This window comes from Amia ocellicauda, chromosome 11, assembly GCF_036373705.1.
Source record: "Amia ocellicauda isolate fAmiCal2 chromosome 11, fAmiCal2.hap1, whole genome shotgun sequence".
NCBI classification, from domain to species: Eukaryota; Metazoa; Chordata; class Actinopteri; order Amiiformes; family Amiidae; genus Amia; species Amia ocellicauda.
Window position 1 is genome coordinate 21069700 of NC_089860.1, and position 25574 is coordinate 21095273.

Sequence of the window (25574 nt, forward strand, 5' to 3'; positions counted from 1 at the left end):
ACAGTACAAAGAAGTGCTTTGAACATCACAGTATTTGCAGTATTGTCATGTAAAACAAATTGATTTTTACAGCCGTTTCCCGGTTTAAAGTCATCTGTTCATCCATCTCATTTAATTTCTATGGAAGCTGTGACCTCTACAGCATGCGCTTTAATCCTTTCAGCAGGGGGTTCTGAGGGGGGCGTTCAGTCCAGGATCCTTCCAACGCTGCTTTGAGAGTTTGAATGCCACATTCAACATATTCATGTTTGAATCGCTATCAGTAGACTGCAGTCACGATTGCCTTTTTCTGTGTGATGGGTGAACGTTATGGACCGAAAGCTACAGAAAGTTTTGCAGATTATTTATTAAATTTTTTAGCACAGATTTTTTTTTTTAAATGGCTGCTGTAAATGTGACCCTACTGTGCTATAGCTTTGAAGTGCAAGTATTCGAAAAAAGTGGTTTTAATAAAACCTCTCGCTTGAATGGATTTGAGGGAGTATGTCTGGCACATTCTGTGTAAATGTGCTCTTTCATTGAAGGTTTCTAGTTTCCCCTAAAAAAAAACTTAGCAAAACATGTGTGATGCTCATTTCCGTAGCACATTTGGCAAGCAATTTACACTATTGAGGATTTTTGTTGTTTGCTCTGAAATCGGTGAATGCGCATATGAAAGGGATCGAGGTTGCAACAGCAAGCAGTTTAAACTAATCAGCATCATATTATCGATGTGGGTTGAACATAAAAAGATAGATCGCTGAAAGCTCCATTATCTGAATTCAAAGCTGCTTTCTCGAACATCACTTTACAATGCTTCAGTAGCTTTGGTAAATTTAAATATCTGAGGGAGCTCATTATTTCCTTGTGTATATTTTGTTGCTTATCCACAATGGATGATTATGAGGTGTAGGAACTGGTTCCTCAGCCGTGTGAATCAGGGTTTCATGTCACCAAGTGTGGGAGGCCACTTTGTGGAGCATGTGCCTTTGTTCCGGTTCCACTGTGACAGTGTCAGAAATGCTGTTATCTGTCGCTTAAAGGAAAACTCATGACAAAAAGAAACTTCCAGGAAGAAGCTTTCTGTTTTTGTTCCTCATTTGGAAACCATTCTTCTTTGGGGCTGTTCTGCACACGAAAGAAAGTGGTCATAGTACAGGCCTGAGAGAAGCAAGCTGTCGATCACATCAATGCAGTCATTCTCTCACTTATGCAGCAGTGATCAAAATTATTATATGTAATGTACATTATGATACATAAACTGAACGACAGCCATGATCAAATCATTTATTTGCAGATTTATCAAAAATCAAGCATAAACTCATTCATACAGTGCAGTGCATTCCACCAATAAGTGCTTGAAGCATGTGCGATCCATATTGCCTTTGCACTTCACATACATGAAGTTTCTCCACACATACCATTCCTAGAGCCTCTTCATGAATATTCAATGCATTGTGATGTATTTGATTTATGAAGAATAAGAATATGTACATAGAAGCTGTATTCAGCTAATTTGTTTTTTTTATTACATATTTTCAGACATTAAATATGATTAATATTATATATTAGTATAAATTAAAATGTAAGACCTGCTTATATTGTTCTTGGACAGTGCGTGTCAGGTGTATTGGTTTGCTGGTCACTCCACTTGTTTTATATGTTGTATTGTGTGCTTTTTTTTTTACTACGTGTAGTTGATATGGTGTTGCGATATGGTGTTGCCATTCTCATGTTGTTCTTCAATGTTGTCTTTCTTTGTAACTGCATCACCTTCACAGGGGACTGTTTTGGTAAGAGTCTTGCATAATTACCATAATTTGATGTGAGGTAAACATACAAACAAATGCTTTCCTTAAAGAGATCGTAGATAAGCTCAATGGAATATCAACTACTGTACATATATATGAAAGTGTTCTGCATTATGTTGAGGAAGCAAAGATTTAGTAAACTTAGATTATATATATATATATATATATATATATATATATAAAATCTATCTTTTTTTTTTTTTTTTTTTTTTTTACTTATTTAAGATTAGTTTTATTGAAAGCAATTAGGTACAATATCCACAAATATACTAAACATTCACACACTAACATCATGGTCTCTATTAAAATAATAATAATAAAGAAAAACAATTAATTTGACTCCATTTACTATTATCCATCAACAAAGCTTTGTGTACATAATGATGTTCTGTAACTTTACAACTATGTAGAATTGCTTTTCAATATGTAATTGAAGAGGCCAGCTTTCATAAAAGTAGTGTTTACAATGCCTATGGGTATTGAAAGTTAAACAAAGGACTGAGGACCCACGTTTTTGTTTTTAAAACGCTTTACAGAGGCTGTTCTTATTTTTTTCAGCTCTGCAGTGCAAATGACAGCACTTAAAATTCCACAGATATCTTCCATTACAACAATTCAATGAGTGAAACTGAAATGGCATGCACTGGACAGTGTTTGTTGTTCTTTTTGCTGCCTCTCCTACCCCCACTGCCATTTTTTCTTAATTGTAATCCAGCCAAATAAAGGAGGAAACCCTCCACACCTGTAAAAAGTGCTCCATACTTTACTTTTATTTAGTGCTTTGCATTTATATGTAAATACATGCATTTGCAAGCTATATTCTATACTTTTACAGGAGCAAAACTAGATCATTAAGTTCAAATTCCTCAGTGACATTTAATTTTGCTTCGCATAATGTAGATTAAGAAGATTGAATTCTGCATTTGGATTCATAGCATTTTGCCAGTGCCGAATTTTTATCAGCATGTTTTAAAGTTGGCTATATCTGTACTGCTTAAGGCAGAATGTATAATCCTCTTGTACTTTCCAGAGAGGGCTGCGATATCATGTTATCTGTGATTGAAGCCTAAAAGCAAAGTCATTTATGTAGTTTGCTGGAAGGTATTGGCTTTTTTACACTCACAAATGAATGGATATCTCTCTGCATCTGCTGCATTTGCAATAGAAAAAGCACAATTATAATGATCTCATTGGTCAAAAGGTTATAGTTCGCATATAATTTACTGCTAACGTTTTTGACTCACTTTACATTGAAACAAGGAAATGTCTTTTTTTTTTTTTTTAGACATTCAAATATTTTTAATGACAAATTTTGAACAATAATGGTGATCTACATATATACATACATGTATACATATATATTTACATATATGCTCAAGTAGGTGTCTGTTGTGTATCTATATCAACATCTGTGTGCCTCTTTGTGTGTGTGAATGTATATATATGTGTGTGTGTGTGTGTGTGTATGTATATATGTATATATATATATATATATATATATATATATATATATATATATATATATATATATATATATATATATACTCACCTAAAGGATTATTAGGAACACCTGTTCAATTTCTCATTAATGCAATTATCTAACCAACCAATCACATGGCAGTTGCTTCAATGCATTTAGGGGTGTGGTCCTGGTCAAGACAATCTCCTGAACTCCAAACTGAATGTCTGAATGGGAAAGAAAGGTGATTTAAGCAATTTTGAGCGTGGCATGGTTGTTGGTGCCAGACGGGCCGGTCTGAGTATTTCACAATCTGCTCAGTTACTGGGATTTTCACGCACAACCACTTCTAGGGTTTACAAAGAATGGTGTGAAGAGGGAAAAACATCCAGTATGCGGCAGTCCTGTGGGCGAAAATGCCTTGTTGATGCTAGAGGTCAGAGGAGAATGGGCCGACTGATTCAAGCTGATAGAAGAGCAACTTTGACTGAAATAACCACTCGTTACAACCGAGGTATGCAGCAAAGCATTTGTGAAGCCACCACACGTACAACCTTGAGGCGGATGGGCTACAACAGCAGAAGACCCCACCGGGTACCACTCATCTCCTCTACAAATAGGAAAAAGAGGCTACAATTTGCACAAGCTCACCAAAATTGGACAGTTGAAGACTGGAAAAATGTTGCCTGGTCTGATGAGTCTCGATTTCTGTTGAGACATTCAGATGGAAAGTCAGAATTTGGCATAAACAGAATGAGAACATGGATCCATCATGCCTTGTTACCACTGTGCAGGCTGGTGGTGGTGGTGTAATGGTGTGGGGGATGTTTTCTTGGCACACTTTAGGCCCCTTAGTGCCAATTGGGCATGGTTTAAATGCCACGGCCTACCTGAGCATTGTTTCTGACCATGTCCATCCCTTTATGACCACCATGTACCCATCCTCTGATGGCTACTTGCAGCAGGATAATGCACCATGTCACAAAGGTCGAATCATTTCAAATTCATCTTTGGGATGAGGTGTGGTGGAACGGGAGCTTCGTGCCCTGGATGTGCATCCCACAAATCTCCATCAACTGCAAGATGCTATCCTATCAATATGGGCCAACATTTCTAAAGAATGCTTTCAGCACCTTGTTGAATCAATGCCACGTAGAATTAAGGCAGTTCTGAAGGCGAAAGGGGGTCAAACACAGTATTAGTATGGTGTTCCTAATAATCTTTTAGGTTAGTGTATGTATGTGTGTATATATATATATATATATATATATATATATATATATATATATATATATATATATATATATATATATATATATATATATATATATATATATAGTGTGTGTATGTGTGTGTATTTGTATGCTTTCTATGTACATATAGCATACCATGTGTGTTTGTGGCTTAGGTGGCATTTAAGTTATTGTTAAACATTAGATTTTGAGAGTTTTGTGATTCTTGGATTACCTTCTGAGTTCCTGAGTGGATGTTGAGGTTTGAGTGGTACCCCAGTGCTCAGGGCACAATGTCAGTGGTGATGTGGAGCAGACGTTGAGCCAAGCTGCTTTTCAAAATGATCATCCTTGCCTGTTTATATTCTGCCCATGTGTATTTGCTCAAATTATGTTTTGCAAATTGTTGTTCTTTGTGTCTGGCTTTCAAGCCAGTATAACAGAAGCGAGGTGACTTTTACATAGATGGACATTTCTACATATGCTGTAATCAAAATAGAAATGAGATTGAGGTTAATTACATGATTCTGTCTTTGATGACAATGCATACAAGTCGAAGTTGAAGAAATTAAGAGTTGTTTTTTGTTCTGTTTGTCTTCTAGTGATGGTGGAGTAGGCCAGTCCCAAGATGACAGTATTGTTGGCACCAAGCAGTGCAGACACAGTGTTGCAATCATGCCCATCCCTGGATCTCTGTCGTCCAGCAGTCCTGACCTCCTGCAGCCCGCTACCAGTGTGCTGGACTTCTCCAATCCTGCAGGTAAGCTGAACTGAGATACAAGCAGCAGTGGGTAGGATGTAATATTGTGACCACTTAAGACATATTTTAAATTAAACCTCTTATTGAGACATTGATTTAGAGAAAATCCAATCAATCTTTATACATTTTTTGGCTACAAGTCTAAATCACCACAGGATTTTAAGGATAAAATGTCATCAAGGGAAACATTAGTGCCATCTCCTGATGTGTGTCTTTTCTATATCGCCACTGTAGTTTCATGTTACAAATAGTTTTTTGTTTTGTTGTTAAAATCCATATTCGCCATAATGTATTGTTATGTTTTAACCGAGAATCAAGGGGATATTTTTTGCTCTCCAGTCTGAGATTTACAAAATCCATATTCTTCCTTTCCAATGCCCTTTTAAGAAAACACTAGTAAGTGACAGTTGCAGACAGTTTTGCACGCCCATTAAGTTTAATCAACAGAAATAGACTGGCCTTGTGAAAAAATTGTTTCAACTGTCACAATATCAGCTTTCTTTAGCTGTGCCAGTAGTGTTTGGAATTGCACTTTAGATCAATTTATCTGTATTTATTCTTGTGTATAATTGTTTTTCATTTCTATATTCACACACAGACATTTGTTAGATAGGTCTGCAGATTAATTCATTAATTCTTCATTCTTTATTATATGGGAATAAAACAGGATTTATCACTATATGAAGGGGAACACAAAGAGAGACAGTGTGTCAGAGAGAGTGTGATAATATATAGTAGGTTTGAGACCATTCTGTATTGTATTACAATTCAATCAAGTTCTTTGGCAATATGTATGTATGTGTGTGTATGTAAGTATATGTAGGGGATTGTATTTATTTAACTCTTGATTTGTGTATGTGTGTGATGTGTATGTGTATATGAGTGTGTGTGCGTGTATATATATAGTTTGTGTGTGTATGTGTGTATATATAGATAAATAGATTTATATTAAAAATATAAAATGGGAACGTGCACATTATAAAGGGGGGTTTATCTTAACTTGCTTACAATCATGCATTTATTTTTCTCTCGTGCTTACCCAGCTGTAGGCTTTTACTGTGAGTATGAATACAATTACTTAATGCATGAAATCTGATCTTTCAAAGTAGTCATTATTCTGTTTGCTACTAATTGTCATTGTTGCATATGGATATATTGGTCTGTCTCTGTAAGAATGTTTTCAGGGTCTGTTTTGTTTTTTGTGTGAATGTTTAAAGATGGCAACCGCCATGACTTTGGTGTTTGTACTGTGTAGTACAAAGACATGACTGTGTGTTTAGTATGGGTGTCGTGTACAGGAGTGGTGAATGAATGAGTCAGCAATTCGCTAGCTTCTGTACATTCACTGTGTCTCTTGTCAGAAATCTCCCAGAGGAGAGAGTGTAGGGAAAACCTTGATAAGTAACTGGAAACATCATTTGAAGTATTTTGTTCTGTCAAATGTACTTAACAAAGATAGTTCCTCAAAGAAACAGTTGTCGGAAGTTTTCTTAAGACTTTTAAATTGGAAATGATTCATATTTTATGTTTTTTTCCACATGTGTAGAAGGTGCAGGCAGAAAATATACAATGTATTTAGTCAGTGTCATCATTCTGAACATGTCTTTAAAGATGTTGCCTAATATAATGCGATTCTTTCCAGACATTGCAGAATAACGTCTTTAACTTGCAAATATATGCAGTCACAATGACATGTTTAATAGTAATTTATTTCTCTTCAGTTTCCAAGTTAATGACCTGTCTTGTGCTATTTATTTTTAATTGCACTGTGGTTAACCTGATCAATATGTATAACTGCAAGGTTGCCAAGCAGTGCAGTGTAAATTGACTAGGCATTAAACCTGATGACAGCACATACTATATGTATCTATAATTTTATTAAGTACAGTTCAGCCTATGGCATTATAATCCTAGAAATCAATACAATCTTTTTTGTTTATGACATGTAATAGCTCTTTCAGTAGCACCAACTGACGTATAGTAGGCTGAGTACACATGCTTTTTACTAAAGACCATTCAGCAACTAATGATTACAGTTATTCGTCAGTGAGGACATTTTATATCTGTATTTCACAGACTGTTTAACCTTTTTTTTAATGGAATTAAGCATTGTCTTTTTTTCTTGCATTGCTATTAGTCTTTGCTTGACTGTGTACCATAAGGGCCAGACCTCTACAAGGAAATATGTTCTTCCTTCTTTTAAGTCCCTTTATTAGCTGAGTGAATGCTTTTCATTGTGCTCTGTAAAAGGAAAATATTAAAGTCAATTTGATAAAAGGGAATAAAATATATAAAAATTAGAGAAATGTTGGTAGCCTTTGTTACCTTTTACAGAGTTCAATAAGCAGCACATTAAATGGTGGAGGGAAAAAGGGGGACATGATTTTGTTATCCCTGAACTCTGGTAATAAATAGGCTAATTAAATAAGTTAGTTATAAACCCCTTTCTATAATTCTTAAAAACTATACTTCTCCTCCTTCCAACTTAATAGACATTCCAGATCAAGTGATCCGTGTCTTCAAGGCTGACCAGCAGAGCTGCTACATCATCATAAGCAAAGACACGACAGCCAAGGATGTGGTGTCTCACGTCGTCAATGAGTTTGGTCTGCTGGCAGCCCCTGAAACCTACTCTCTATGTGAAGTCTCTATCAGCCCAGAAGGAGTGATCAAACAAAGGAGGCTTCCCGATCAGCTGTCCAAACTAGCGGACAGAATCCAGTTAAATGGAAGGTAAGAAATATCTGATGCAGTACATTTAAAATAAATGTATATAAAATGTAGTTGGGGAAAGCCTTTTGGAAAAACATTAGAGGAAAAGCATGTCAACTGTCCCTCCCCCCCATCCTTTCTGCCATCTAGGCTATGATAAATATTTCATATTCTGTGCCTTCTACAGTCTACCAGTCTCAAATTATTCATGTTGTCTTTATAGAGCCAAAATAAAAAAGAAAGAAGGAAAGTTCATGTGTTTTTCTGTCTCGGTAGGAACTGAGAACAAAATGGAGAACACTATTGTGTTTAGCTCCGTTGACACGAGGAATATAGACATTAACCTCCTTGGCTGTTTGAAATTCATTTTTACCCAGTGGATCTATTTTGGGGATATACTCCAGACTATGCAAATAAGGGTCTTGCTCAATAGGGACTTCCTTGTCACTAGCTGACATGCACAAAAATGGCAGGCAAGCTGATCCAGCATGAAACTTTTTCACCAAGAAATCAAATTTTGTTTGGTTCAGCAAATTAATTCCCAGAACATTTCTACTTCCACACAAAACAATTCCAAAGACCTTACTCCCTAGAACAAATCCAGGTGCCTCTTTAATGCCTCCTGTAGACATGCAATCACCTCTTCATGTCTACCATTGTTTGTTTCAGATACTACTTGAAAAATAACATGGAGACAGAGACTCTGTGCTCTGACGACGACGCTCAGGAGCTCCTGAGAGAGAGCCAGATAACCCTGCTGCAGCTGAGCACTGTGGAGGTGGCCACCCAGCTCTCTATGAGGGACTTTGACCTCTTCCGCAACATTGAGCCCACAGAATACGTGGATGATCTTTTTAAGCTGGACTCCTTGACCAGCAATATCCACCTCAAGCAGTTTGAGGACGTTATCAACCAAGAAACATTCTGGGTAGCCACTGAAATCCTAAAGGAACCAAACCATTTCAAGAGAATGAAGACCATTAAGCACTTCATCAAAATTGCTCTCCACTGCCGTGAATGCAAGAATTTTAACTCCATGTTTGCAATAATCAGGTACACCTTCGATGTTTTTGTTAGTCTTTTGTTTCAATCATTCATGATTGTTGTAGCACACTCAGCTGATATCACTGTCAATCAGTGGTTTTGAAGTAGATATATTAACTGCTTACCGAAGGCTACAGTGCTCTTCCTAGTTTAAAAAAAAAAACTGTTCAGAATAAGAAATGCTATTTCAAGGTGTTGGTAGGGCAGCACTGAGGTCCTGATAATGGACTGTGGTCTCATCAAGCGTGGTTGTGTTTTCATGCAGTGGTTCCAAAAGATAATCACTGTGTTCCAGGTTGTTTTGGCACCATATAGAACATAAACATTCTTCAGACACCAGAGAGTGGCAAGTGGGGATGCCTGCAATCTAACAGTGTTTACATCTAATACTGTCGATCTGGTTCTCCTATTGAAGAAACAAAGCATTAAAAATGCAGCATGCTGGTATAGATTTTTGTAGCAGAAAACAATAGCTGTCGCCTTAGCCATTCATGCATTATTTAAAAGTTCTATCTCAGCACTTTACAAGTTAAATAATTAATGCTAACCTAATAATTTCATTCTTGATTACAAGATTTTTCACAGAATGTTCTTAGATTTTTCTACTGAATTTTTTTGTGAATGTGAATTTTTTCTTAAACTAAAGGAGTATGTGACAAATAAAACAAATGTAAGCAAATGAAAATGATTAAATATGCAGTGTTCATTTATAGCACACTATTGATTTAGAATGGTCAGTTTTGGAATATATGTACCATAATCCATTGGGATTCTGTTTTCTTTATATCTGTAGTGGGCTGAACTTAGCACCTGTTGCTCGCCTAAGGGGATCATGGGAAAAGCTGCCAAGCAAGTATGAAAAACTCTTCAGAGATCTCCAGGACATCTTCGACCCTTCAAGAAACATGGCTAAATATCGCAATGTGTTGAGCAGCCAGAGTATGCAGCCACCGATTATTCCCCTCTTCCCTGTTGTGAAGAAGGACTTAACTTTTCTCCATGAAGGTACAAACCTGTCTCTTTTGTCAGTGTTTGCTTCTTTGCAAATGCCTTCCTTATTTCTTGCTTTCTTGCATAGTTGCTGCTGAACTTAGTGTCGTGAATTTCAGAGTTGAAAGTTCTGCAATAAAAACCACACATTTCACAAATAGTACCCCTGCAATTCCCATTGCAGGAAGTATGTATAATTACTAACATATAATCGTGTAATTGTGTCGTTATTAATGAGCTTGACAGCCTTTACAAATATATCCAGGATACTGTATTCACGTGCCTTCTCTGGCATTTGACTTTAATTTGATTATACCATTTGTACTTCCACATCCATTGTACTGATTTTCAATCCTACCTCAAACTGTGCATTTTCCTAGTATGTGGTTGGGTTAAGCCTGTTTTGGTTCTGCAAAGCAAGTTCCTTTTTAAGTATCACATCTCTTTAACAGTCTAATCATTTCCGATATCCTTATTTGGTGTTTGCAAAAAATGTGAAATTAGTTTGACAAGATATGCCGAAATACTACCTCTCTTCTGCTGTTGTTCAGTGTTAAAATTCTATATAATCATATGAACTAAGTGCATGTGTCAATGTCATTGACGAATCTCCTAATACTTTGTTTAGCCGTGAGTGTTCAAGATACTGTTTAGCAATCTAAGCATAATATGTACAGTACACGACAGTGAGACAGTAATTGCAAATACTGAACTAATTATAAGGTGTCAATGCTCAGTTGTTTGTGAATAAATGGCAGTCTGGTTTGGCACACACATTTAATCCTGATTAAAGCGTCTTATTTAGTAGTAGCACTTTGTCATTGCGCTGGAGTCTGTTCTCCTTTGTTCTCTTGCTGTATATTTCCTGATGAGGCCGAATTGTTTGCAAATGCATTGATGATGAATAATAAGGGAAAAAAAATCAATCAGAACCTCATTAAGAAGATACCTGTTAAAATGCATCATCGGCTATCTGTCCCTCTGTGATACGTCTCACCGCCGGGACAGAGCAGGGGCAATTTGCAGGTGAACATTAAGCTCGTGTCTTTACCTAATGATCAATAAAACCGATACCTGAAGCACCCCAAATTCACAGCAAGTTTGGTATTATAAAAAAGCAATAACATGCATTTATTTTATTTTATGGAAGATAAGAAGGTGTAAAAGGTTGTTTTATAGGTTTTTCAATTGAGCATCTGGGACAGCACGTTCTGTGTAACTTGCTATCTTGTCACTTCTAGGGTAAACTTTTATGTTATGAATATATACAATATGTGTGTGTGTATATATTATCTTCTAATTGATGTGGGTTCTTTCCATACTGTTTTCAAGGTAATGACTCAAGTGTAGATGGTCTGGTGAATTTTGAGAAGCTGCGGATGATTGCCAAAGAGATCCGCCATATGATCCGCATGACGTCTGCCAACATGGACCCAGCCCTGATGTTCAGACAGCGGTATGTATGCTTACAGATGGAAAATGGCTAAAATATGTACTGGCGAAGGCTTTTGCAGGCCTTTGGGAATCAATTACCTTTGTACTTGTATTCATTATAACCTTGTGTTCCAAGTGTACATTCCCAGATGAGGGTACCTCGTAGTTTTATGATAATGAATAGTAACCCTGTGACTTTTCCATCTTACTGCCTGTACAAGATCAATTTAATTTATTTGAAAATCAATATTCAGTCTCAATAGCCAGAATAAATTACATATATACATTATCTGTAATTATGTGTAGCATATATGTGGCTTAAATACAACATATACATAAATAAAACTGCTCCTCAAAAGTTACCAGTAAGACAGAAAGCCAGAACAAACAATAAAAGCTGATAAAAATGAATGGAGAAGTCTATACAAAACCCTTTAAAGTCCAGGGGGATTTCAATTGTAATACAAGGAAGGTAAGCAAATACAAACGTTTGGTTGCAGGTGTGACTGTAATTAATATTAAATTCAGGCTAGTTAAATGGATTTGTTTTCAGCGTTAACTGACAGTGTTTCGTAGCCGAGGTGCGACTCGTCTGGAACAGCTGGAGGAATGCTGGTGTTAGGTGCTAGCTAGACTCAACTTTAACCCATTCCCAATCACTCCTTACAACTCCAATAATGTGTGTAACAGTGGAGACATATACACTGTGCGATTATTTGGAGGTAAATGAATGAAAATTTTCAATTATCGGAGAGCACTGGTTATCATAAGGAAGAGCAAAGGTAGCATCTGAAGTTTTGGACTGGAATGCACACATTTTGGTGATATTCAGCCAAAGAAATGTTCTGCTCTTCCCTGATTTTGTATCTTTTAAATATTCAGAGACACCCAGGAGTAATTCTCAAGTGTATATGGGGGTCATTGGCATCGCACTGACAGACAGGAGGCTGTGTGGTTGAATCTCATTATCTTGTGGAAGCATTCAGAGTAAAAAGTCCAAGGACAGAACTATTATAACTTTTTTTTCTCCAGTTTGATCCTTAATCCATTTTGTTTTGTGCTAGGTCTTATTAAGATAGATATTCTTCGAAATATGAACCAGTCTTAGTGGAACTTCTCAAACATGGCTATAATTGGATAGCTTGTATTTAGCAACCCTAGTTTAATAGCAGGACTCTGCCTTTCACAAACTTCAAAACGGTTTCATCCTGTGACTGTGCTTTGCTTGTGTGTTTTTCCTACTGTGCTGTACCTCTTCTGGTCCTGTCTCTTCTCTGACTGTTCTGTGTCCCGATTCTCCCTTTTTCAAAACCATGCTTCAATGTTCATGGCTCTTGCTTGCAGGAAGAAGAGGTGGAAAAGCTTAGGGTAAGTTCCTGTTGCAAAGGCAGTGATTTAAGCACTCTTAATACCTTGCATCGTGGTTCCCTTCATCAATACAAGAGCATGCTTCTGATTGTATTAACCTTGTGACTGAAGAGTGTATCAGGCCTGAAACATGACTTCATCTGCCAGACCTCACATTGTTGACTGGGCAGTAAGGAGGATTACTCCGCTTCATAAGCATTGTCTGTCATGGAATGTGGATTCATCTCACCGCATAACAAGTCTGTTATTTTCAGTTAATGGTCTAATTTTTTTTTCTAACCATTTTCATTCATCTTCATCCTTCATAGCATGATACAATACAAATGAAACTTTTGCATGGTGTTGTTGCTCTGCTAGAAATACTTGCAATGCAAAAAATAAAAATAAATAAAAAGAACAGGAACAGTTTTTTGCATTTTCACATGTATTTATACTGTGGTCAAAATTAATAAAATGTCCTGTAAACCTGGGATATGACCCGTGACGCAAACATGAAAGTATGCACTGTTTATTTAAAACTATTTATTTAGATGTTAAAATCGTTTATTTAAACTGAAGCAGAATATGGTGCCAATATAAAGAACCCACGAGGATCACCAGATTTGTTTGTACACACAAGATGTGTTTTGTCCACCATTTGAGTTTTATGTAAATTGAATGTGATCATTTGATTTTATGTAAAGTGTCTTGTAAGTGTCTTGAGTTCTGGAGCGTAACAATTCCTAGAAATCCCTTTATTATTTTTTCCCCCTTTCCTTTTTTCATTAACAGCAAGGGAAGAGCATGCATCAACTTCCGCAATGCAATAACCTGCAGTTTCAACGTGCTGTTTTGGGTTGATCAATGGCTGGTTTGGTGAATTTGCATTCGAATCTCGTTCTTTTCGTCAGGTCTCTCAGCCAGGGCAGCACCAACTCCAATGTGCTGGATGTCCAAGGAGGGGCACACAAGAAACGCGTGCGTCGCAGCTCACTCCTCAACGCCAAGAAGCTGTATGAGGACGCGCAGATGGCACGCAAAGTCAAGCAGTATCTCTCCAACCTCACCGTGGAAACGGACGAGGAGAAGTTCCAGATCATGTCTCTCCAGTGTGAGCCTGCTTATAGCACCTGTACGTTATTATTTATGTATTTTATCAGTCGTTACTCTTATCAATTGTAAACACTTTCATTGTTCTTATTGCTCGTTCATTCCCTGTTGCACACTTTCTGCACCGATGGTTGATTTGTCTTTTGGTAAAAATCAGTTACATCACCATGCAGGGTATATTTAGTAATCATTTGGTTTTTAGTAATTATTTGAATCTTTCAGAGTAGCACTACTGAATCAAGATTATTTTTTTCTATATTTCCATTAAATCCCCATCTCGGTAGTAATGAATAAGGTGCCACACCAAAGGGAAATGTAATGGAATCGAAAGGAGTAATAAATAAAGGCTTCTTTGAATAGAATATGGTTCCACAATGTATTCCAGACACGTCTCTCAGCCATTATCAGTCCTCACTGGCAGGATGGTCATTTTCTTCTGTCGCTGTAGCTCAATTGAATGAGATGTGAAATAGATTCTTCTCTGTCAGCGGGGAAAAGAAAAGCCAACACAAAGACGTAAACTTCACTTTTTGTCAAATCTTCTTACATTTTCTTTGGGTGGCAGAAACCAGTGTCCTGGGAATTATGATGTAATGATGTGAGTGTGCACTAAGATGCATTGAAAAGGCCTACACATGCTTGCCTTTAAGACATAGTGCTAGACAGATTAAATCGACTGGATTAGTCATCGAACTGAACAGGCGGCTGAGTGTTCAGGGCTGGAGCTACCTGAATGGTTTGAATTGTGCTTGCTATTCATTTTAAACATTACTGAAAGCTGAACATACATTCTAATGATTTGGAAATAGGGTCAACTTGAATTTGCAATGCCACCTACTGGACAGATTCTGCTATGGCATTTACATTGTTCCTGTTGTGTGTTTAAACAATAAACATTGTGCATTATTCAGTATAGCTGTCATATTGCACATCACAGACCCCTTTTTTGTATCCATCTTAAATTAATTGTAACGATTATAGCAATAATTTGGTAAAAATAGAAACAGCATTGATACATTTATTGTGAAGAACAGATATGATCAGCACTGCCTAGTGTTTTATTGTCATCTATGTTTATTCTTCCCTCTCCCACTTCCCTTTCCATATCCATGTGCCATTAACCAGACCCACCCACACTCTCACTGTAGAGCTACTTAAAGTGTTGTTGTTTTTGTGATTATTGTCTTTGGTGGGAACATAATAATCTTGCAATTACCAATGCAAGATTAATTATTTCCTATTTCACTATAACAGTGTCCAAGAATTTAAGCGAAAGGAGGTCGGCCAAGTCGGATATGTCTCCTGTGTCCATGAGGTCCACACTTCCATCTGGAAAGTCCCACCCGCAGCACAGAATGAGCCAGGTCCTGCAGGTCCCTTCTGTCAACCTCTACCCACTGCGCAAGAAGGGGGCGTCCAAGGACATCGCCTCATTCAGTGAGTTCAGTGCCAGTCTCGCAGCTCTGCCCTCGCTCCAGATGGCTCATTTATTTTAGCTGTGTGGTTTTTGATGGTCCCCATTTAAGTTTTTTTTTTTTTTTTTTTTTTTTTTCCTGTTTCTTCTAATTTTTAAGTTAGGTTTCATTTTAATCCAGTTTGGCTGGCTCCATGAAACTGAAAACTGTGGGGAGGGGAGGATAAAAGCAATCCTGTGTTGGCCCTGTTAAGCTCTTTGTGCTGAGTCTGATACCTTCTTAATTTATGTATGATTTCATACCAGGACAATACCTAATGTGGAATAACCTGATACACTGTGCCAATACAGCCCTTTACATTTTATTTATATATATATATAAAGAGAGAGGGACAGGGAGAGATGGAGAGGCTCACCTACTTGGTATCCCTCTTTCCCACTTGTAGGTACTAGTTCTCCACAGTTTATTAAGAAGCCTGCCAGCACCTCTGAGGAGGTAAACATAAACGTAAACTGTAAACGTGGCACAGATGAAACCGTGTCTGCAGCCTCCTCCCTGCACTCCAGCCCCCCAGTCTCCCCCCAGGGCTCCCCTCGCAAAGGTAAGGCAGTGACGTCGGCCATGGCTTCTCAACTCGTCCCCTGCTTTTAAGAGAAAATATTTGTCTGTTTTTGCATTACAGCTCATGCTGCAGTCTAGACTTTAGGTCTCTAACTGTAATTGACATTTTGTTTTAGTCATGTGATCAATAGGTCAGCCCATTCCCGGTGAGTTTTGTGAAGCAACTCCTCTGCCTACCAGTAGTGAGTCATTAGGTGTTTTGTCTTACTTTAAAATATTTGCACAATAGTCAATTCTGTGTTCAGTACAATCCCCTTGCTGTCGTGCACGTTTATAAATGTACAATAGATGTGCATGTTAAACAAACACAGCCAGAGGAGGTCAATGAAAGTCATTCTTGCTGCAGCATCTTCCTTCATGCGCTCTCTTCTTCTCATGCAGGTGGGAATGCCCCCAAATCTCAGAACAACAGCCAGATGAACTTGTCGGGCTCTTCGTCCTCTCTGACAAGTGAGGCCAGCACCAAAACCAGCGGACACCGCAGCTACGGAATAGGTGGGGCTCTTTTACACAAGCGAATCTGTCAGATGACGAGCGCGAGGGCAGTGGCAGGAGAAGTCAGCAGTGATAGCAGGCAGGCACTCCCAGGCCCTTTCTCTCGGGCACAGCCAGAGACGCCCCCTAAGAGGAGGATGAGGTCCCCGTTCCGAGTGCTCAGGGAGAGGAGCTGGTCTAGGGACAGGGCAGCGTGTCCAGATGAGGCAGCCCACGGTGCTGAGGAGCAGAGAGAGAGCAGCAGTAATGAGCGTGGGGAGTCTAGCAGAAGAAGAGACAGGTGGCGTTGTGTCTCAGGCCAGTGTAGCAGTGTTTCCTCATGGTTGTCCACCAGAGTGAGACATGTGAGGAGGAAGACCATCTAAAAAAAGTTGTTAGTTCAAGCACTTGGATTTATTTTTTCAATATTTACTTGAATTCACGTTATTCAAAGTGTGATGTACGTTTGTTTGAATAAAAATACGCAGTATTAAAATTTAAGAAGTGTTTTATTGTAGGTATAAGTATTATAGATAGGATTTTAAGAAAGATGTCCGCAAAAGGATTTATAAGCATTCCATGAATTTTCCATGCATATTCAATTTATTAAATGATAGTATTAACATTATGCTATGATCAGCTTTATCCTTAAAAGTTGAAAATGTTCAAAATGCAGCCCTGGTGAAAACAAAAACAAATAATACTAATTCAAATGTTTTTGTCAGTAATCCACAATACGCTTTTCGCTTTCAAAGTCTCATGATCAGTGACTCATACAGAGCTTGTTCTGTCATCTTGCATGAGTATTGCATTTCTGAAACAACATACGACTAATTCTGTATTACAGCTCTGTTGTTACAAAAACATATCTTCAGACATTATGTCTCTAGGAATTATACTTGTGTATATATATATGCACACTGCCAATTTAAGTATACTACTTCCTTAATGTAACAGTAATGTGATTATTGTAAACAAGTTTGATCACAAAATTATGTTTATGGATCTGATGCCAATGTCCCAACTGTAAATGTTTAAAATAGTGGAGTGATTTAGCCCATGTTGAACACAATGCAATACATTTCACGGGGAAGCATAAATTAGTACTAAAAACAGCAGCTACAGTAAGATATAAAAAATACAAAAGGTAGAAAGAGCAGAGTCAGGAGAGGGGAGAAAGGGTGATGCCAGTGGAAGAGGGCATAAACCGAGCATATAGGGCAAGACCAGAGACTGATGATATATGAGGCAAAGCGATGAAGACCGCGAGTCTTCATTTGGATGCAAACAGACAGTAATGTCCAGGGAAGAGTCAGAAGAAGATAGAGAATACGAGGTGAGCAATGGGGACAGGGTAGGGGCTGAGGGGGTCGTGGGCAACACCAAGAGTTTTGGCAGAAGAGGGAGGCATGTGGAGGGAGTGAATCAAGAGAAATAGAGAGACCAGAGGAGGAAGAGGAAGAAACAGGGATTCATATTTCTTACAAGTACATCTAAATCTAAAAGACTTTACTGCCCTCGATAGCTGAAATTGGCTGTATACAATACTTTTTATTACATTTTTTAATAAATTCAGTTTATTAATTTCATTTTTCCCCCCCAAATTAGGTTATGCTCTGATGCCAGCGACGAAATCCGATAACTTCTCTGACTCGAGCCACAGTGAGATCTCCTCTCGCTCCAGCATCGTCAGTAACTGCTCAGTGGACTCCATGCCAGCTCCCACGTCAGAGGAGCGAGCCTTCAGTCAGCCCTGCGGTTACCCAGAAGGCAGTGGGGCCGCAGACAGGAAGGACAGCACACTGAGCATGGCTGATTGCAGCCAGCCCTGCACAAGGTAACTGCCTGGAGCCTCTGTATATTCACACCCCAAGGTCTCAGAAAGCGTGACTGCTCTGAACAAATGCAACCCATTGAAGAGTAATAACAGAATTAATTCAGATATCATGCTTGCTTTCTTTTGGAGCAAACAAAAGAACTGTGCACACTTAGGAAGATTGGTTTTACTTCCCTCAAAGGGGCAACGTTTTTTTTTGGTACTTTATTAACACCGAACTAAAAAAAAGTGAAATTGATGGAAGCCACATACTGTTCCTTTTTGGTCTGATGATTTCCTACCCAGATTTCATTTTATTTCCTGCTGTTTACTTATATCTCCATATACAGAGACATTTAGTCAGTAAAATCATTGAAATGTGGAAAAAGTAATTTAATAGTCACCCACCCACAATATCATTTCTGTTCATTCTCCATGCACACATTACAAATTCATTGTGCAGCAAAAAGTGTTTTATATCCTCGTTTTTTTATTTTATTTATGTTTTTAGTTATTCACTAGTAAGGCCAGCCGTCACAAGGGCGTCAACTTTCACGTCTTCTACGAGCAACGAAGAGCTGACTCCTGACCATGTCTCCATTGATACATCTGACAGCGGGCGGGGCAGCTGGACTTCATGCTCAAGCAGCTCCCATGACAACTTCCAGAGCCTACAGAGCCAGAGGGCCTGGGAGCTCGCCTCTTTCCGGCACACGCAGCTCGATGGGCCCATTGCGGAAGTGGAGCCAACAGGGCCTTGGATGGATGACCCAAATAAGAGGCATTCCAAAGACAGTTCAGAACTCAACCAGTCCAGGCAAAGCTGGGCTTCTTCCAGCTCCCTCTCCGACACCTACGAGGGGAATTACGGGACCATTAAGCGCCGTGCTCCCGAGAACTCGGCAGGTCCGCAAGGCGACGCTCCGGAGAGCAGCCAGAGCACAGACGCAGCTTACAAAACTGTCACTTCAAGCACAGACAAGGGACTGATAGGTAAGGACACAGGGCCCATTTCTCTCTTCCGTTATCTAAAGTGCAAATTCCATGTGTTTATTTTTTAAAACTGTTATGAAATGACACCAGCAGATTTCGGGGTTTTCGAAATGGCACGTTACACATCCCCCCCCCCACCCCACACACACACACTTCGTTTGTGACACCACTTCAATTAACCCAAGCACTAAAAAGGAAAGATGCACTGTTCATTGGCTTTGGCTTTGGCTTGCACTTTTTGTTAATTGGAAGAAGACATTTCAGGACATTTATCATAATTCACTGTGATTTGGCATATGCTTTTAATTCAGTTAGAAGAATTGCTTACAGCTTACAGAATGCTCCTAGTTTTTCCCCAGGATGATACTAAAATCAAGGCTGTGGAGTCTGTAACTTCTGTTGTAGGCTGAGAACAGTGATCTCTATTAAATTGCGGAATGCGTATATAGGAAAATCCAACCATTACAAGTGCTGCTCTCTGCTATAACACATCTGTGCCGCCTTACAGCTTTTCTTCTAACTAACTGTATTCCACATACAGCAACTGCATAGCTTGGTCTTCTAATAGCTCTTTGTGAGACGATGTTTGGGGGATTGAGGTTAAAATCTGCTGCTGCCATTCATCTTGCATTCTGTGTAAATCTTTTGTTTGTTTGTTAGTACCGTGTTTATAACATTGTTAACATCTCATTGTTTAATTTTTTTAATTTTTTTTCATCTTCCTTTTTCCTCATTAACATTCCCGCTGCTTGTCTCTTGTGCCAGTGTACTGTGTCACATCACCTCAGAAGGACGATAGGTATAAGGGTCCACCCCCCACTCCACCCGGATACCAGGGACTCTCCTTAGTGGATGTAAAGGAAGGAGGACCCCGCCACCCACACTTAAAACCTCCAGAGTATAGCGTGGCAGTGCAGAGGTCAAAGTTGATGAAGGCCCCCTGTGCCATTGCTTGCCAGCCCGAAGCTGTAATGCGTACGAAGAGACTAGCTCAGTGCCAGATGCAAACCCGACAAGACCTTGACTCTAGACTAGGAAGTGTTATTCTGCAGAGCCAACAGGATAGTGAGGATGATGGTACGTGATATGAAACCAGAAAAAAAAAGATGGCTGTAGAACCAGCTTCTATGTGTGTGTGTTTTATTAATTTTGTATTACTATCATTCCAAACTGAAAGTTTCAACCATATGTACATCTGCTATATTGTAATTTGTTAACCCGTGAAATTTCAGTTTCCTGATGAAAAGAATCTTAAGACAATAAAGGATAGATTCACAGCTTTCATCTATATGCAATATATTAATTAATTAATTAATTTAAAATCAGGAGACTGGGAAATGTGTCTCATATTTCCCTGTCAATTATTTGTTTTAGAAATCCAGTCTTGCACCATTGGAACCTAAAACCTAAGCTTTACAAATACATTAGTTCAGTAACTAGATTTCATTATGCCCTTCTGATATGAATATGAGAATCCAGGGCTGTTTCTGCAAGCTGTGATTGTCTTTGTAAAAGCTAAAAGCATTGCTTTAAAAACTGAGACAGATGTGCAGATTGACGTTTTGCTGCAGTAGTAATGCTGTCTTTCTCCGTTCTCTTTCACAGAAGAGCAAGTGTCAGCCGTGTAGTTCTCTGAAAAGGTTCCCTGAGGAGTCCAGCACTCTCTGGACACCATCACACTGGACGATCAAACCTAGAAGTGTAGTAGAACATAAGCTAAACCAGCTTGCTGCTGTCTTTCCATGGAGCACATTTTTCCTTATCATTCATACAATGCAACAAAGCTGTTAAACACAACTGCTCTGTATGTGTTGGGACTTGAACAGGACAATGAGAAGAAACAGAACAGAAAATATATATTTTTAAATGATACTAGATTTATTTGATTTTTCATTTTTGTCAAAGCTGGGACCAGAGCATATCTTCAGTGACCATTATTCCCAAAATCATGTTGCTATGTTGGACACAAATCAACAGAGGGAATGGAAGAATCTTGTTATTAATTTCACTCTTCGGAATGGATTGGATGTTGTCTAACGACATCAATCATGGTTTTATACAAAAAGTATTAAGTGCTGCAGCACATTTTTTTGTGACTTTGACAAGCTGATATCTTTTAGGTTTTGCTGTGAACTATTGGACTGGTTAATGAAGCATAGTGCACATATAAATAAGTGTAGCAATCTTGTGCTTTAAGTAGCATGCTAATGCTTTACAAATGTGTCTTAGTGTGATCTGAACATTGTATACCCAGGAAGGGGACCAAGCAGTGATTGTTTTTTGAGAAGGTACAGGATTATGAGAGGTCTTGCTGATTTCTATAGTTTGACAGTCTAAGACAAATTAAATGTCAGTGCATCTTGTTTATTTTGAATATATTTGATGCCTTTTTAATATGTAGTTTCAAAACATTTACCTGAGAAAACATCTCCAACCAATCTTCTGTGATCCAGAAAACACAATTTGTAGTCACTGCAGGTCACAGATCTATAGTAGTTGGCAAGATTCATTCATCGCAACGCTGCCATCTACCTGTTCACAGTATTTATTTCAGTAGTTCGGACAACCCCAATAGACATCTGTGATAAAAGGTAAATATTGTTTTTATGGCATAGACTAGCTTGACTAAGGGAACAATGACCTGGCCACGAGGACGAGGTCATCAGATCACCCCCCACCAGGTGGAATGAGCCCAGGAGCTGCTGCAAAGGTGCTATTTGGGGGTTGTCCTCCTCCCGAATTTCAGTTTAAAACTCCATTTTGAATATTATGTCTCTATTAAAATATGTACTAAATCCAACAGCAGACCAATCATAAGCAAATGGAAAAGCAAATGCCTTCTTTTCCAGTTGGGGAATCTCAATGCCGTAGCGACATTCTAATCGGTGTCCGAGTGTGACTTGTGTTAAAACTCCTGCTTTATCCTTTTTCTGGTCAAGATGGAAAACTGCACAGCATCAACAAACGAAAAAGACGCACGAAAACTACAAACACATTGTTCGTAAAGTAGGATTGCTCACCACCTCTCCACGCTGGCTGATCTCCTTTATTTGCTTCATGTTATGTTGTACACATTTTAAGTTTGGATCCTGGAAAGACACAGGATTAACTCCTTCTTTCACATGCAAGTGAAGTAATTCAGCCGGTTCACTGAACACACACGGTGGCCCCATCAGGCCCTCTGGGGCTGGAGCTGGGAGTAACAGTGTTAGTGTAACATGTGGGCATATAACTGGAATATCTCTGGGTTTTCATTTTAATTTGCTGTGGGTGCCCAAAATTTTTTTTTGCTTGTTACATCATACAAAAGACTTGAATATATTAATGGTAATATATACATATATATATATATATATATATACACACATCTATATTTTTGTTTTATTATAAATTAATGTTGCTGACAATGTATAGATGAAAAAAGAACTATAAAGACTGTATTTTAATATTTTGTTATACTAAAATATAAAATTGAAGGTTGTGATTGCCCTTACCAATTTGGGGGCAGGAATCTTAATGAGAACATTTATTTTACGTTAACTCAATGACTGAGTTTAAGTTTGAAATCCCATAGTTATTGTACAGAGCTTTTTTATGTATTTTGCCGTCATTTATTTTCCCTCCCTCTGATTTATTGTGCTTTTATTTATATGAAGAGTACAAGAACCTCATCTTCTCATTGTACTGCTGTCCTCCGCTTCTTGTTGTAAAAGATGTACAGTAATTGGGTACAATGGGATGCTTCTGAAGATGAGAGCATGGAAGAGTGTCCCCAACAATGGGGGGGAAGGTTAGCCAGACATTTCACAACTAACCCAGCAGAAGAGGTTTTGTTTTTCCCCTTCTGTTTTCTTTTCTTACCTGTCCATAGTGTCATGAAGAATATCGGCTAACTGACCTCACACAATATCTAAGGTTAATAAGTAAGTGAAATGTTTTGGCACTGACACCAGCCCAATATCAAGCTGGTGACTTCTGAAATCTTTGCACATTCCCCAACAACCTTAACAAACAATTTAGTATTAACATTTGCCACAAACTTTTAAGAGAGATCTTATATATATATATATATATATATATATATATATATATATATATATATATTCTTGATCTTTATATTTTCTTAATTTAAATCAATTGTAGAGCATTGTAAATAGTAATGAAAAGAAATCATTGACATTTGGTATTAACAGATTTTATTCTATGTATTTTCAACTCGCAGTGTGGCTTGCTTTTGCATGACCTTGCTGTGGTCCTTATTCAGGTTAACTGATCATATTGATCGGTAGTGTCAATCGCAAATTGTGTCCTTTACTTTCCAGCAAAGTTAAAGAGGAAACTTGTATTGAGGCCTGACAAATCCATAACAGCAGAATGCCATGAAAGAAAATGTATAGAACATTACAGTGATGTTAAAAGAATGCTTTGAAGATTTGTCCCTGTAAGACGAAAAGTTCCCAATTCGAAAATAAAAAAAGCCGATCAAAAATCATTAAGAAATCCGAAGCAGCAGTAGATGTTTGACAATTCACTGGATTCTCAAAAATACGGAAGACTTTTGTACTTGTGACTAATATGAAAATGTAGTCTTTTTACTACTGCCCCAAGCTGATCCGGTCACATTCACATTCACAGGTCTGACACGTTTTTCACACATGGAGGTTTCGTTTTCACCCCAGCTTCAATGCGTGCACATAGAAAAACCATCATAAAACAGGATGTTGTGGTTTTCCCCCTCTTCCCTCACCATGTCCGGCTATAAGATCCTTCACTTCAGATAGCCGAGATCTTTGACACTTGGGTGAAACGTGGTTCTGGGGTGTTTGCTGCTTTTGCTTATTAAATGCCCCCGGAAAATCTGAAGGCCGGCTCAGTAATGTTGTTTGATAGGCAGCCGAACTCTCTGTGTGAGAAGTGAAGGCTGTGATTCAGTACCAATTCCACCCAGGCCTATTTTCTCTTTAACTCTGCTTCCTACAAATACTGGATAATTTACTTTGGCATTTTTGCTGACTCCTGTGCGTCACTGTTTGCTAATCGCTTGTGTCTATTACAATATATCTAGAATGCACTATGAGCTGTGGAATAAATGTGTTTTTGTTTTGTTTGTTTTTTGTTTTTTTAATGTAGACATATGGCAGGACTGCACAATTGTGAACAAGTAGTAATTGTACTGCACATGTCTGTGGAAAACAAAAGTATTATTCAACCGGTGGCTTCTTGTCTCCCACTTTTGATAGTTGTTGTAACTTATGTCTTTTAGAAAGACAATGATTTGCCTGTATGCTTTTTGTACTTTTACCAGTGAGTGTAAATATTTGTTATATTTTGTTTAAGAGAATGTTTAAAAATTACTGTTTATTCCTCCCAAGTCTACTGATGACAATAATAAACTCAGTAAATTAAACGCAATGTAGTCTGCAATGTATTGTAATGGTGCTGGTTTTATTATCTTTTACTCATTCAAAGTTATAGCCTGGAAAGTATGGTTGCCACTTGTCCCATATAATACGGAATCGTCCCGTATTGAAAAATTAAATTAAGTGTCCCTTACTGAATCAATACAGGAGGCGATCTTTCCCATATTTTCGTGCACACCCTACTGTAATGCATACACTACGTTTTCACATGCTTGTAATGACATGATACCACGTCCGAGCAGCAGAGGACAGAGTGGAGTCGCTCAGTTCATGATACCCCAGACTTCTGAAGGACAAGGCATTGTTTCAGGCAGCAAGGAGCAACAAAAAGTACAAGTGGAAGTAAAAGAGAGAGGGTGGGGGGTGGGTTGGGTAGATAGAGAATTCACAAAGTTCACATAACCTAGATAAATGAGTAATTATTGTGTTCCTCCCCATTTCCCTCAATCTGGAATAGGTTGATCTTTATTTCAGTGCCTACATCCAGGAGAGTTGTTCTGATCAGTTTGACAGTGGAAAAAAAAGGAATTTATTTTCACAAATAAATGTATTGTTCAGTCATCCACCATAGTGGTCTCTGTGGTCTACCAGGTCATTTGCTATTTCCGAGTTTATCGATGGGTTCTTGCTTCTTCCAAATATACCAAATAGTTTATTTTGACAGACCAAACCTTTTGCCCATGTCTATGATCTGATGTTTTAATCCTTAATATATTTGAGGCAACTGTGCTTTACTCTTACTGACTCTTTATTTCCTTTACATTCATGTTGGGAGTAACAGAGGACTAAAAGGGTGGGTTATTTCCTACTTGTTGTGGGAGTTGTCTTTGAAATAGCAAGTGTCAGTCACCTTTCAGTGAATAGCATAATCACAATCATTAAACTAAGCACCTTTCAATATAAAAACATTTATAAATTTATAAAAAAAATATTTTCTTTCTTCACCTAGAACAAACG

General features: G+C 38.2%; 1 protein-coding gene across 5 annotated transcripts in view; it reads left to right on the forward strand.

The window, feature by feature from the left end:
* rapgef6 (Rap guanine nucleotide exchange factor (GEF) 6) overlaps positions 1–24604 on the forward strand; it is a 95688-nt gene extending 71084 nt beyond the window's left edge. For 2 of the 5 annotated variants that reach the window (XM_066716888.1, XM_066716893.1), the window contains 14 exons: positions 5084–5241; positions 7734–7974; positions 8623–9006; positions 9791–10002; positions 11320–11443; positions 12766–12789; positions 13680–13900; positions 15133–15315; positions 15739–15894; positions 16296–16409; positions 17997–18225; positions 18716–19197; positions 19963–20274; positions 20803–24604. In XM_066716888.1, the coding sequence (XP_066572985.1) occupies positions 5084–5241; positions 7734–7974; positions 8623–9006; positions 9791–10002; positions 11320–11443; positions 12766–12789; positions 13680–13900; positions 15133–15315; positions 15739–15894; positions 16296–16409; positions 17997–18225; positions 18716–19197; positions 19963–20274; positions 20803–20825 (2863 nt within the window). In that variant the 3' untranslated portion in view covers positions 20826–24604. The remainder of the gene's footprint in view (positions 1–5083; positions 5242–7733; positions 7975–8622; positions 9007–9790; positions 10003–11319; positions 11444–12765; positions 12790–13679; positions 13901–15132; positions 15316–15738; positions 15895–16295; positions 16410–17996; positions 18226–18715; positions 19198–19962; positions 20275–20802) is intronic. The other 3 variants (XM_066716891.1, XM_066716892.1, XM_066716890.1) reach the window with 3 other exon arrangements.
* The last annotated feature ends 970 nt before the right edge of the window (positions 24605–25574 follow it).